A 14,005-nucleotide genomic window follows, 5' to 3' on the forward strand; every position below is an offset into this window, starting at 1 on the left:
CAATTGTTTCTTGCCAATTTTGAGCGCGCTTACTTTTTGCTTAATTTTCCGTAGATAGTTTATATGAGATTGATTTAAATATTCGCCGAATTTTTCATTATAAATTGCAACTACTTTTTGCCCTCCCCAACCAACGCCTTAACTTATTGCCCTGGCATCGTGATCAGAAAACTTCTGCGACCAAAGTTGAGCCCAGAAACTTTGGTAAATGATACAGACTGACTGTGGCGCAGCAACAGCAAATTTGGCCCATTATTATGGCCAGGCTAACCACAAAAAGCGGTGGCCACAGGAAGCTTTGCCCAGTGGAAAACTTTAAATTATTTAGAATACTCTTCGCTTGTACAGAGCAGTTGTGACTCCTTTGTTATTTCTCTAGGACCAGTACTTCAATGTATCCGAGTTGCAAGTGAGGGAATTAGTTGCTATTCCTAGCCAATTAGTTCATAGTATCCTAGTGCTAATGTTTCATAAGATAGCTTTAAGTGCTTAAATGCAAACTAAGTAGTATTAACTAAGTTTTTGTTAAGTATGTCCTTCAAGTTGCAGTTCCTAGTTTCATGCAATATGTAGATACCATATAACTCATAACCAACGCTTGAATAATACAATAATTCGCGTAAATCGAATTCGCAAATCGGTCGTCCTTCTCGCGCGCGATTCAAAACGCCATTACTAATCGGTCTGATGCCCATTACAGATGCAAATTATTCGGATATACCATATATACAGTATCTCACACGTAAGTCGGGCTGCAGCACCAGGTTGCACTAAGGTGCACTAACAATTTAAGCGGCGCGTTTTATATTTAATTTCAATCAAAGTCTGATGCAAAAAGTGAATTAAAATCAGAATCATAAATCGAATTGATATGTTGGGTAAACTACTTTTCGTTCCGCGTCGAAACGAAACGAAACGAAAGGAAAGGAGCGTGCGTTTGGCCACCGACATGATGTGGGCTACATATTGCAGCATGCAACATTCGCATGACAATATTTTTGCTGGTTGTTTAACGTTTCGTGATTTTTGCCAGATTTTTAATGCCACACATCTGTTTTCCCACCCGGGCTCCGCCCGGCTTCCCTATTCCCGCAATCTGCTATCCTGCGCAATCCTGCCGTCCTGCCGTCCTGTCGTCCTGGCATCCTTTTTGCCGCACTCACACATCTGCGCGGCACGTACTCCGTTGAGGGTGTGTGTGAGCAAACAACATGCGACGTTGTATTGACAGCATATTGTGACAAATATGTAAAAAGAATATATGAAAACACCCGCTGCCGGCAGCCCGGCGCAGAAGGCGAGCTATTCGAAATAATGGAAATGCATTCGAGTTATTCAGCACAGCAGCTTTAAAGCGGCTGATGCCTACTTAATGCTCTTAGCCCACACAAAAAATAAATGAAACTAATGGCCAAACGTGTACTCCTTGGACGTATTTGTATGTTTTCGGCATAGAAAAACTGATAGAAAAAAAGAAAACGCTTACCACCAACCCAGGATGTGTGGCACCGAAAACTGCGTTCGCATTGCAAAATTTCTAAGCCCGAAATAATAAGTGCTCTTGCCGAGCCTTTTAAGCCCAGTTAGTAACCCACATTGCCATGTTCTTTTACGACCCTCCACAGATCCGCCGGAGATCATCAGGAAGCCGCAGAATCAGGGAGTCCGAGTGGGCGGCGTTGCTAGCTTCTATTGTGCGGCCCGCGGTGATCCGCCTCCATCGATAGTGTGGCGCAAAAATGGCAAAAAAGTTTCGGGTAAGTTTCCCCAGCCCCAATCCTCCTTCCACTGCTTTCCTCCCCCTCTTAACGGAGCCCCGTGGTTTCCATCGTTTTGCAGGAACCCAGTCGCGTTACACGGTGCTGGAGCAGCCCGGCGGGATTTCCATACTCCGGATTGAGCCCGTGCGGGCGGGACGCGATGATGCCCCATACGAGTGTGTGGCGGAGAACGGGGTGGGCGATGCCGTTTCCGCAGATGCAACTTTAACCATCTATGAAGGTAAGTGCCTTGCCGTCATCGACATCACCGTTTGCACTTATTTATGGCCTTCGAGTGCAGCCTCCTAATTGAACCGCACTCCGCGGGAGATGCACTGCGCGAAATCAAGTCACATATGTGATGTTTAAACTGAAGAAAACTGAAACTTCAAGCTTAAAGCATGTGGTATTGCTATGCAAAACCAAAGTCATTTGATTACTGACCCAACTACTTCTTTACCAATTGAAATCCGAAGAAATGCGTGCCGAAATGAAGCCAGATTTTTTTAGTGTGCTAAGAACAAAGTTGGCATTACCCATCTAACTGAATCCCCTTTATTTTCCGGTCTACGAAGAAAGAGTCGTGATGGAGCGACACAGAAAGTTTCGCCTAGGATGCGTCGCAATGTAAACTACGTTCATACATTGATTTTGAATTAAAACTGGGCAAAGAAGTTGGCGTAAATGGTAAACTTTTCGGGAAGCTCAAACCACCAGGCCCCCAAGGGTGGCGGTGGAAAGTTATTTGCCAGCTTGTTTGTGTGGCTTAAATTACTTGCCAAAATTTACTTTTGCTTATTTACAACTGTGCAAAGGATAAAGTTTTCGCTCTCTAAGCCTAATCAAGTCTGGGCAGAGGGCGGATGGGCTTGGATAGCCAGGCAATTGAACTAATTTGCTTAAACTGAGAGCAGTCCAAGTATTTATACATCCTCCAACCACCCGCTTGTATTTTTTTTATTTCGCTCCCAAATTATAAACAGCAAAAGTTCAATAACAAAAATTGTTCTCCCTAATGGGAAGTGGGCAGTGGGCTTGGGAAAGACAGAAGTTATAACTTTTAATGAGATTAAAGAAGCAAATTATTTGGTAAATCAACTCCAATACAAAATACATATTGATCGATGGTCTCTGGTTGGCCGGGTTCATTTGAAGCGAAAGTCAAATTCCTGCTAGCTGAATTAATTAGGAGCGTTTTTGGGCTATAACATAATTAAGCCCTTCAATGTCTTTAAATTGATTGAAGTTTGTTTCGGGAGTGCGGAAGGATTAAATGTGGGCTTTTTATTGTGAAATATAGATTGGAAGTGATTAGTACATGCCAAAAAGAAATTAAGTTTACAGACAAATGCAAAGTACATAGAGTAGCTGCACTAAGAAAAAAACAATCTCAACGATCTTGATTTGAGAATTTCAAACTCAAAATTCAGCCAAGAGAAGATCATTCTCAGATCGAGAATGAATTTTCTTCTCGAAATCAAGAAGCTATCTTCTCATGAAAATGATTGATGCCACTGAGTTCGCTGAGTAAAACCGATCTCGGTTTTATCTCGTTTTGAATTTTTCTGGGTTTTATAGCATCCTAAACTAGAGTTCTAAATTCAACACTGACTAACTTACATATTTGACTTTTATATATCGAGATCCAGTTGTGCTAACGAGGCTAGAAGGCAGCCTTACCTTGGCCTGCCTTTTTGGTCTTGTGCAGAACTTTTACCTTCACTCGCGTGGTTGGTTGTTAGTCCGCGCTAAACTACACTAATTACTTCCCCCCTTATGTGGCATATTGGCCGCGGTGCACTCCACTCGCTTTTGAGTCTATCAGCGGGCGCTGCAAGCTGCCACAAATCAAATGCACACCAATTACGTGGCGCCAAAGTGCACAGAGAGCATAATCAACTCGCATAATTAACAACTAAAAATGCAAACTAGCCGCATAAAAAGACCAAGTATAGAGACATTGTGGAAGTGACGAAGCGAAGGGGCCACAGACATGGTGGCCAAAACCAAAACAGGCCCAACGGAGTGTATAAACAAAAATATGCTCCCATCCAGTAGTTTTTTTTTCTTTGCCTGGTTCACCTGGCCTCTGTGCAATTTTCACACATTTTGCGGTTCCCTTTGGCGGCCTCATAAACAACCAACAAACAACTGGCTAAATCCCGAAACAACAACATCAATAAACAAGCTAAAATGGCTGGCAGACAGTAGTAAATTATAAGTTGGAGCTGCAGCTCGTGCAGCTCGTGGACTCGGGGATAGGATAGAAGTAGTGCACATTACTCATACGCCGCGTACATAAATTTTCCACCTTCCAGCCTTCGGGTACGTAATTATTTTCCGTTTACAAAATGTCTGCCAAACACCTGGAAGTCATCAGTGCGGAATGGGGGTGTGCTGCGATTATGGTTGAAAATATGGTGAATAATAAATAGATTTTTACCCCACAAGCCGAACAGAAAGAAACTGCGGGAGAATTGCATGAAATATGAAATAGTTGTACTTGCAACTTAAAACCAAAATTTATTACCCCTTCCTGCCACGAAAGGTTCCCCCCGAAAGCAGCAGTTTGTTGCCATGGCACATAATTAAAATGTGGCTCTTGTCAAGAGCAAAACATTCATCCAGAGAGACTCGGAGCTGAAAACACGACCACCATTCAGCATCCACCATCCACCATCCGGCAGTCAGATAACAAAGTCGCACAGCCATCAGCAGCAACTTGGCCGAAGGGAAAGAAGTCCTGGCTTAATAGCAAAATAATAATGCAGCCGGCGAATGGAAGTCAGCATTATAATAAACCCACAGCACAGGAGTAGCAGAAAGCAGAAAAACTTATCGCTCGCTATAAATTTAGTCAAAGCGTGCGGGAGAACAGAAGCAATCAGGCAACAAATTGTAAACATTAAATTTCAGCAGCCAGCGAACAAAGGGGCGGCGAGTTGGCCAAAAGACCGGGCCACATTAGCACTAAATCGCAACGGCTAACGCAGTCAGTTGGCTAAGCGTTTGGGGCATAAATATGCGTGCAAATAGAAGAAGGATGCCAGGAGTCACGCCTCCGGTGGGAAGATTTATCCGCTAGCCAGCGCAAAACTAATCTTTCCTTCGATATTTGCATAAAAAACAAACATGTCAAAAGATATGTGCAGATACATACGTACATATATGGCAGTGGCAATCCGCTTCCCACGCTTTTGTTTAACTTTTAGTCCTTTCTCGTCCTTTTTTTTGGGGGGAGTGCATAAAGCTGCAAAGGCAAAAAGGGGATTTACTATGCCGCCCCCTTTTTTGGCAAGATATTGCTCGACAGGTGAGGAGACAGAGTCACGTTACTTGCAGGTGTTGCAAGTGTTGCAGGTGTTGCAGGTGCAATCTATCCAAAAAACCCGGCCCTCGTGGGTGTGGCGGCTCGTCGGCTTTTGTGGCAAGAAGTTGCAAGGGGAGTTGCAAGGGGAGCACACACCAACACACCCACACACGGATCGCTGTGGCAAGTGTTTTTGATCTCGCGCTGCTTTAGCCTGTTGAGAATTTTGATTAAAAATGCTTTCACGTGAAACTCAAACGTGCCCCATCTCTGCTCCTCTGCATATGTGGGCGCCTTTATTGGCATTTGGGTGGCGTTTATTTTTCCACGCTTTTCCCTCGCTTTTCACTCCCGCTCTCTTTCTCTGGAAATTTTTACATTGAGATTTATCACACAAAAAATATAACAAAAATATAGTGTATATATAGTGTGGCAGCGCGCAAAGGTAGAACAAGTTATGTGGACAAAAAGTGAAAAGTATAAACTTGCCACATGGCTTGGCAACTTTTTACATGCGGAAATTAATTGCCAGTGTCTGCATGCTGGTGTTTTATTATCTATTGCAATTAAGTAGATGATGTTTTCAAGTTCTTAGTTCGAGGATTAACGAAATAGAGTAACTACTAAAGTGATTACTAAAAGTTTCGATCAAACTACCTGGATTTACTTTATGCATGAGTTTGTTCTAAAATTATCTTAAATATTTAATAAAAATGCTCACTTTAGCCCTTTTTTACTTTATCAGTTTTTTTGTACTTTATTAATCTGTGCAACATTTAATTATTCCCCTCCCCCATTTGGTTCGCTGGTGTTGTCTAGACGGCAAAGGAGCTAATGAAAGCCGCTCGCCTTCCTGCAAATTGCAATAAAATCATCTGAAAGGCAATTTTTTTTTGCCGCAGAGCAGAAAGCAGCAAACCCAAAACAATTTGCTTTTAAATTTGCCTGCCAAAAAACATTTTAGCACCTCAAACGGCTAACAATCTTCCCTTTTTCCCCTTTCCCCCCCCTCGCTCTTCGGGAAAATCCCTGGCCAAAAACAATATGCCGTCCGTCGTGGGGGCGCAAATAAATTTCATTAATTGCCAGCCGAAAAGGAGACTGCGATGGCATCGTTCTAGAATTTCGCAGTTTCGGGCGGCGGGAGCATTCATTAATCTCACTTTATAGTAATAAGCGGCTTTGCTGGTTACGGTTTGGTTGGGTTTGGTTTGGTTTTGGCCATACTTCCTCCTGTTTTTTAGGTTTTACTCCCTCCTCCCTTTTTTTTGCCCCCCTTCTTTGCTGAAAGGGGCAGTCCGAACTGTGGCCCATTAGTTGGGCTTGATTAAAACGCTGGACTGAAGCGAGCCGGGAAAAGCCAACCAGGCTGCACTTGTTGCAAAGTCAAATGGCATGTCCTGGGCTTTGGGGAAAACTTCATCCTTGGCTTTAGCCAGCTGTGCGCTCACATAGACAAACATTGACAATACACTGGGCGCATTTAACTGGCCAGCGGCATTGGCCACATCCTCGGCCACCAGGAGTCCTCCTCCCTCTCGTCTCCTTCGTCCTGCGTCCCTCGACCATGAGCACCGTTTGCGGTTCGCCTAAAAAGTCGTATTAATAATGAAAATTCCACAGTAGCGAAAAGTTTAAATGGGCGAAATTTGCTGCGGAGAAGGGAGCCGGCTATTTTGGCCCTGCAGCAATGCAGCTGTGGCGCCAAGCTGTGCCAGGAATAAGGATCCCGCATCCTGCATCCTGTACTGCCTGGACTGCCTGGATACTGGACTGCGCCTGGCTGCCTACAATGAAGTGTGTGTGCTGCAAAGTTATTGGGCTTATGGCTGTTTATATTTAATGTATGACAAAAGTGCTGAACTTAAAGCAAAAACTGCACCAAGACCGACTGCAAAAAGTGCCCACAATAGCCCGTTAGTCAATGTGCATTATTCAAAAGTTGTAGCAGTTAGTTAAATTGGCTCACTTCTGCCAATATAAAACTCAAACTTCGATAACTTCGCTAGCTCGATTAAAATGGCCAAAAGCGCATTATATTATAATGCATCGATGGCCAGCTGAGCTTGCCGCAACCCATTTAATTTAAGATACACACACACGCGTATATTTTAAACTTAAACAGCTCATTATATCGTAAAAGGCCTCGTGAAATGTAAATGCTGTCACCACATCTTCATAAATTGTGTTTTATTATGGCCATAATACGACTTGGCCATAAAGCGCGCAACTAAACGCACATTTCGCTGCCTTTCAAGTGTGGACCAATTAAATGTTCATTTCAGCTAATATGATTTGTGCTGCCGAAAAGCCATAAAGTGCCGCTCTAAATGGCGAAAATATATCAAAAACTGGCCAACACACATACGTTATGTATGTGCATATGTATCCTGCGATTGCCGCCGCGTTGCGTGCAACCGAGCTGCACACGTAAATACCAAAAGTCGCCGTCTTGAGTTGCAACTTGGCAACTTGGCAACTGCTTGGTTGCTTGTTGCCTTTGCAATGGAGTGCAGCAGAACATTTGCTTCAAGCCATATTGTGGGTTTGATGGAGGAAAGTCACAATTGTTGGTTGTGAAATGAAGGAAGCCCACGTCGGCGAAGATTTTAATCAAACGACTCGAAGTCGAATGGCTTAGAAAGAAACGAAAACTGTATTTGGAGATTAGCCAACTTAGTTTGAATTATACATGAAATCGAGGTGGGGAATATATTTTATAACATATAAATCGGATTTCCGCTTCCTGCCTAGGCTGCCATTCGACTTTTTCGCCTCCACAACGCCCCAGATATATATATACACATTTTATTATGCCGGAAAATGCATTTGAAATTCATCAGTCGAAATTGGTAGCAGACCTACTTACGTAGAGATGCTTCCCACATGACAGTCCTTCTTTGCATCAATATATGTATGGATATATATATATATATTCCGGATCCGCCCACTTTTGCCTCCCTTGACTACCAAGTAAGTGCAAGTCAGTCAGCAGCGCCTCTTCTCTTCGAGCCAGCATCTCAATTTTTTCGGTATTAAAGTTTCAGATGTAATGACGTTAAATAAAATTGGAAGCGACTTGAAAAAATTGAACTTTTATTGGCTTCCCGAAAAATGAAAAGCGAAACTAGATATGAAAAGCGAAATTGTTCGTTTTTGTAGGTACGAGGGAAGGAAGGAAGCTCAGCATTCGGTGCAATATGCGACCGTAAGAGTTCCAATTTTCTCGAAGGATAAAAAAAGGATGTGTTTTGTTTCCTAGCTGGATGGCAGTCCATCAAAATAATGGCTTTGTGAACAGATATAGTTATGGGTGTACATCAATGCGGATGCTAAGCTATGCAGCATAATAAATGCAATGACTGGCTGTTACTTCTGAATGCATTTTAAACTGGCATGCATTACTTTGCGAGTTAATCGCCTTGCAGATCTTGAATGAAACCCCCCCTCAGGAATTTTGGGGCTAATTAAATCCCGCCCGTTGTGAGTTCATCTCAGCCGGCAGTTTCTTTGTGCGACTTGAATGTGCCACCACAAAGACACATACACATACACACTCGGGTGGCAAAGTTGGCCGTGTTCACCCAGCCATTCATACATAATTTCAGCTGCTCCATAAGCAGGCAGTGTTTGTTTGTTTGTTTGTTTATTATTCTATTGCCGCCGCCGAAAAGAGGGGCCAAGAACACGCAGCAGCATGTATTTACTATTTCAAAGCTCACTTCTGTGGACAGAGCCGCCTGTCTTTGTTTGTGTGTGTGTTTCGCTTTAGTTTTGGCCGCATTTTTGCTCTTTGTTCGCGAAGTGCATTGTGTGGCAGGAGTTGCTTTTGGCCTGCCAACGACCACGGAGCAGCTAACAATGATATTGTCGAGCCGGTCGCTCTGCGGTTATATTCATTCTGGCTCGATAAATAATAAATGCATACTCCCCCTTCAGGCACTCTGAATATTTCCGCGGAAATGGAAAATTCCGTTGATTTGGCAAAGATATGTGGCTTCACTTCACTGCCGCGAATAGCCTACAACTTAATCAAGCTGGCTTCGTGATGCAAAGTCGCTGTGTTCGCCTTGCAGGCAAATGAGATGCTCGATGGCGGAGCGAAGGTCCTGTTTGGCTCACCTTGACGTGATCCTGACACGTCCTGACATACGATGCCACTTGCGATATGTCTTTGTTTCCCTTGCGTTTATTTGTTTGTTTTTGTTCTGTGTTGTGTTTGCTTGTGGTGCCTTTTGATATCTCAACTTTTGGCGCGTGGCTTTTGGCGACACTTAGCGCATTGTAAATCGAGGCAATCGTCTCCTTTGCATGTGTGTGTGTGAGAGGCTGACAAGGACCTTCGACTTGTCATGGGGCAGCACTTCAACCCTCGCCCAAAATTGTTGCTTTTATTTATTTATTTTTTTCGTTACATGTGTAACAAAGTTTTGCATTTGCTTTGAGCTTGTCACACATTAAAGAACACACAGACTCGAAAAAAATTCGAAACATTCGAAATTTTTTACCCTTCCCACTGGTTTTTATTTGTCTGTTTGTTTGTATATATTTTTTTGTTTTCCAGCGTACGCAGAAAAAGTTTCCACTTATCTGTCATGTGGAGTTGGGTTAGGAAGCTCGAGAGGGGAAATGTAAGCGGGTCATCCTTTGTCAGGCATTTGACATGTGGCATAAATCGCGTAAAACAATTGTAAGCGAGTGTGCGGAGTGAAGAAGGTGTCTGCTTTCCATTTCCCCCACTCCAAGTGCCAACCAAAAAATTGCGAATCGGCAGTGAAAAATTATTTCGGCTTGTCAGGATGCTGAAGATACGGCAATAAGTCGGAAAGTTGGTTTATGCCATGATTTGAAATATTATCCTATGCTCTACTTTAATGTCAGCACTCTCGGTTAAAATATCTTAAATGAAAACTGCATTTCTCTCGGAAATGTTCAATTTCGTGATATTTATATCCCTTATTTGGTCGAATTTCCTCGGTTTTCTGGCTTATCAGCTTTGTACCGCTTTATCTTCTAAAACTACCCTTGAAAAGCTTCTGGGCTTCCTTCATAAACATTGTGCTTAACTTAATACCGGAAAATGTCTTATTTGACACTTTTTTTTGGACATTTCATCTCATAGTTTATCACTTACTCTTGCCGCTCAAATAATTTTAGCTTAGCTTAACCGTTTTCCCGACCTTTTCCGCCTCCTCCGCCCGCCAACAACAAAATGCCCAATGAGCCATGCAAAAGGGCGCCAAATGCCCTTTGACACTGACCAACGGGTCCGTGGGAGAAGAACGCAGCAAGGGTCGAGGAATATAGTTGACCGCGTTTCCAGAGGGCGAGAGAACCATCTAAATGTCACTGGCTTATCACATATGAAATATCACATAAACCAGCACAAAATGTCAAACTTGCAGCGGAGTCGAAAAAGGGTTTCTATTTTGACTCGTATGATTTACGATGCCCGATCAAAACGGCAAGGCACAAAAGTGTTTTCCTTATATTTTATTCCTTCTTTTTTTAATGCAAAGCGGTTGTTAAAAGTTAATCAGTTGCTGCTGGCGGCACTCCCCTGCCGTTGTCCTGCGATGAAAAATTGTCCTGGCGAGTGACTGACATTTCATTAAAAACAAGACGAGGAGAGTTATTCTGGCAATGCCAACACTTACACACTCAATTGCACAAATCTGGCCAAGTTCGGGCCCCATTCGTCGCTCGATTATAATTTAATCTAGTGTGGTATGTGCGAAAGGACGACTCACAGGCTCACGGACTTTGGAGCTGTGGAACGTGATGCCGCGCACACATTACCATTTTTCACATTGTTTTCTGTGCCCGCCAAGAAACAAAAAAAATACCTAGATGTATATATATATGTTTATATGGTATATAAGGGACCGAGGCGAAATAGAAGTGTCTGTCATTTTTATAAATAACATTTTGCGAGTATGCAGAGCGTACGCGAGCAACATCTGTGTGTATGTGTCACCGGAGAGCGAGAAGGACTTGAAATATGTGGCAACAATTTTGTAGTATCATAATACTGCATACTTTCGGGCGCCCCAAACCGATAAATCTACCCAGGAGTAATTAAAGTAATTGCAAATGGAATTTCTTCTAGTGTCGATTGAAGGCGGCGATTAAGCCATTTATGCCATGGCAGCGCAAAAATGTTAAGCACTTGCCTCTCCTCATTTCGAAGAGGAAAAAGCGGCGACTTCTGAACTTGAATTCCAAGGTGCTGGGGTCTAATTAAAGCATTTTGGTTAAGGGTCATCATCATCATCAGCAAACGAAAATTCGCAGCGGAATTCGGCTGCTCAGCTGGCAAATGATGATGTTCGGGGTGGCCAAAAAGTCGAGTCAGCAGCGCAAATGTGTGTGTGTGAATTGTGACCCAAAGAGGATTTTCTTTTGGGTCATGGAAATGAGGCTTACACATGAAAATGCAATCAAAAAATGTGCAGACTTTAAGTTTTGTGTTTGCCATGTGTAGGTACTCACAATCTGGCTTCGATGCCCTTAATTGTGTCTTTAATGACCGAAAGCTTGGCCATTTTCAGCTGCTAGTTATATACAATAATGTACTGCAAAATCGATTTTACCAGAGTTAGCCACTCAAAATGAAATTCAAAGACGGTGCATTGTTTTACTAAGATGTAGGTTTATCGTAAAATACTCTCTCTGTACAGCGCATCCTGTTTGGAAAAGGGCGTTCAGAAATCCTTCCGCTCATTATAGAATGCAGAACATTAAGCGCGTCTGTTGGTGGTGCCACCAGGGTTGGGGCACCTTCAACACAACTTGCCCCACCAGGTCAGTGTGCTCGCTCATAATTTTCCGCACACAATGCACTTTATGCTAGCCTTGAGCCAGTTGGAGTCCACCACTCCCTCGCGTATGTGCTGCATTTGCCTGTGGATAGTGGACTGAAACACCCGGGATCCCTGCCAAAATAATAAAAAAAAAACCCAGCAGGCAACAGCCATCCTTGCTTACAATTAACCTCAAAAATGAGTTTCAATGGCCCGAAGTCATCGATGTTGTTGGCCATGTGTGTCGCCGTCTTGCCGTCTTGCTGCCTGGGATCGTCCTCCACAAATTGTGGCTGAAACGGCAGCAGAAACTTTACGACAGCGCAACGTGACGTATGTTCGAGCTGTCAGTTGTGTTTAATGTTCTGCATAGCATTTTCCTTCGTTTTGCTCAGTTTTTCCCCCGCTTTCCTTGTTCTATGTACGTATGGTGTGTTGGTGTCCTTTCGGAACATTTATTGTATAATCGCTAAGGAAAAGCGCTCTACTTAACAAATTGTCTGGCTTAATTCCTGAAACATAATATCATTCTTTTCTCTCTTACAGAAATAGTTATATATTTTAATGAAAATATATAAAATATCTTCCTATATATGCAATGAAAACTAGAGGAAGCATTCTGTTATTTCTATACTTTTGAAACCTTTTCTTACTTTTACCAAATTGTTCCCAAATTGCACGGAATATAACAAATTCATTTGTGGCTTTTGGGGAAGGAAACGAAAAACACTTTAAAAGAACTCTCACCTGGCCGTTTTAAGATTGCAGATGTGACAGCTGCACATTTCCTCAACCAACAAACGTCCAGCACATTAGTTATTCCGTCTCCATTGCTTTTGAAATGGACTTGGGAAAAACAATTAGACTTGATCGCACTAATTGCCGGAGCATTAATACGAGTGCCATTGATTCCACTCCCACCCACAAAAGACAAGGACACAAAAGGACTTCGGGATGGGAATGGGAATGAGGATGGTCACCAGGGACCACGTTTTATTGCATGACGAAGACTTGACCACTTTGAAATTGAATTTTAAATTAATAAACGGCGCGGTTGCATCAAGAACTACAAATTTATATGCATCGTCCTTTTTCGTTCTTCTCGCTCGGGAGAGTTCCTGCCGCGTTCCAGGCATTGTGGCCAAATCTATGCACATTTTTCTGTTGGCCATCGCCCCGCGAACTCCCCACCTGGCTGGCACCTCCACTCCGGCCTGCTCCATCTTGATTTTGTTGCCTCTTGTGAGCATACCCTGTAGCCACAGGTATGCATGTCGAGCTGGCTGATTAAATGTCTTCATACTACCGAACACTGGAGTTCCACCACATGGTTCCTTCTTGTGTTTTATAAAGAAGTGTTATAAAGTTACATTTTTGCTTCAGTGTGAAGAGGTTCAATATTTCATTACGTGTAGCACAATATTTTATTAGCATTAATAAATATTAAAAGGCGTTGGTAATTGGATCTTCAAAAGTATCTTCTTTGAATTGCTGTAAACATTTACATACTATTATTACACTTAACTGATCCATGATACAATTGAGTATCTCCGGGGATACTTTCCAATACATTTCGATATTAATTCATTTTGTTACCACGCCTAAGAGGTATTCCAGGACTCCAGTGAGGAGTCCGTAGACTTTTTCCGCATATAAATCTTGGTTTAGCCGACTGCTCTTTCTTACCGCCCCACGCCGCCACCCATTTTGCATTTTTTCGCAGTGGGTCCTGCCTTTTGGCTAGCTGCTTGTATATTTTATATCGCTCAGGTCCCTTTCTCCGTTTCCTTTCTCCACTGCGAATCCTTTATACTTTTCGCTTTTTTGTTCGCCTCTTTGTTGGCATGTTTTGCTTTTGTGGTTTTAATTCTATTTTCGCTATAAATTGTTTCGGTACGCTAACATTTTACAAGGCGCCGAGCGTCGAGAGCGCAGTCTGGCGTTTTACAGTTGGCTGCTGTCCGTATCCCGGGCTGTCCGTATCCTTGCTGTCCGTGGCTGCATCCGTGTCCATGTCCTGGCATGCAACTAATTACATTTGCATATCTATGGCAGAAGTGGAAATGCGGCTTACCGATATATATGTACATGTATATGTATTTGATTCTGGCCTAAAATCCCAATGGCCAACT

The 14,005-nt window shown here is 42.9% G+C and overlaps 1 protein-coding gene across 9 annotated transcripts in view; it reads left to right on the plus strand.

Annotated features, from left to right (window-relative positions):
- The window catches only part of LOC6614726 (tyrosine-protein phosphatase Lar), a 117,081-nt gene that overhangs the window by 54,467 nt on the left and 48,609 nt on the right, over window positions 1-14,005 (plus strand). For 5 of the 9 annotated variants that reach the window (XM_032713859.1, XM_032713861.1, XM_032713865.1 and 2 more), the window contains exons 4-6: window positions 701-742; window positions 1,626-1,757; window positions 1,840-2,001. In XM_032713859.1, coding sequence (XP_032569750.1) covers window positions 701-742; window positions 1,626-1,757; window positions 1,840-2,001 — 336 coding nt within the window. The remainder of the gene's footprint in view (window positions 1-700; window positions 743-1,625; window positions 1,758-1,839; window positions 2,002-14,005) is intronic. The other 4 variants (XM_032713863.1, XM_032713862.1, XM_032713867.1 and 1 more) reach the window with 1 other exon arrangement.

The sequence above is a fragment of the Drosophila sechellia genome, chromosome 2L (assembly GCF_004382195.2).
Source record: "Drosophila sechellia strain sech25 chromosome 2L, ASM438219v1, whole genome shotgun sequence".
Taxonomy (NCBI): domain Eukaryota; kingdom Metazoa; phylum Arthropoda; class Insecta; order Diptera; family Drosophilidae; genus Drosophila; species Drosophila sechellia.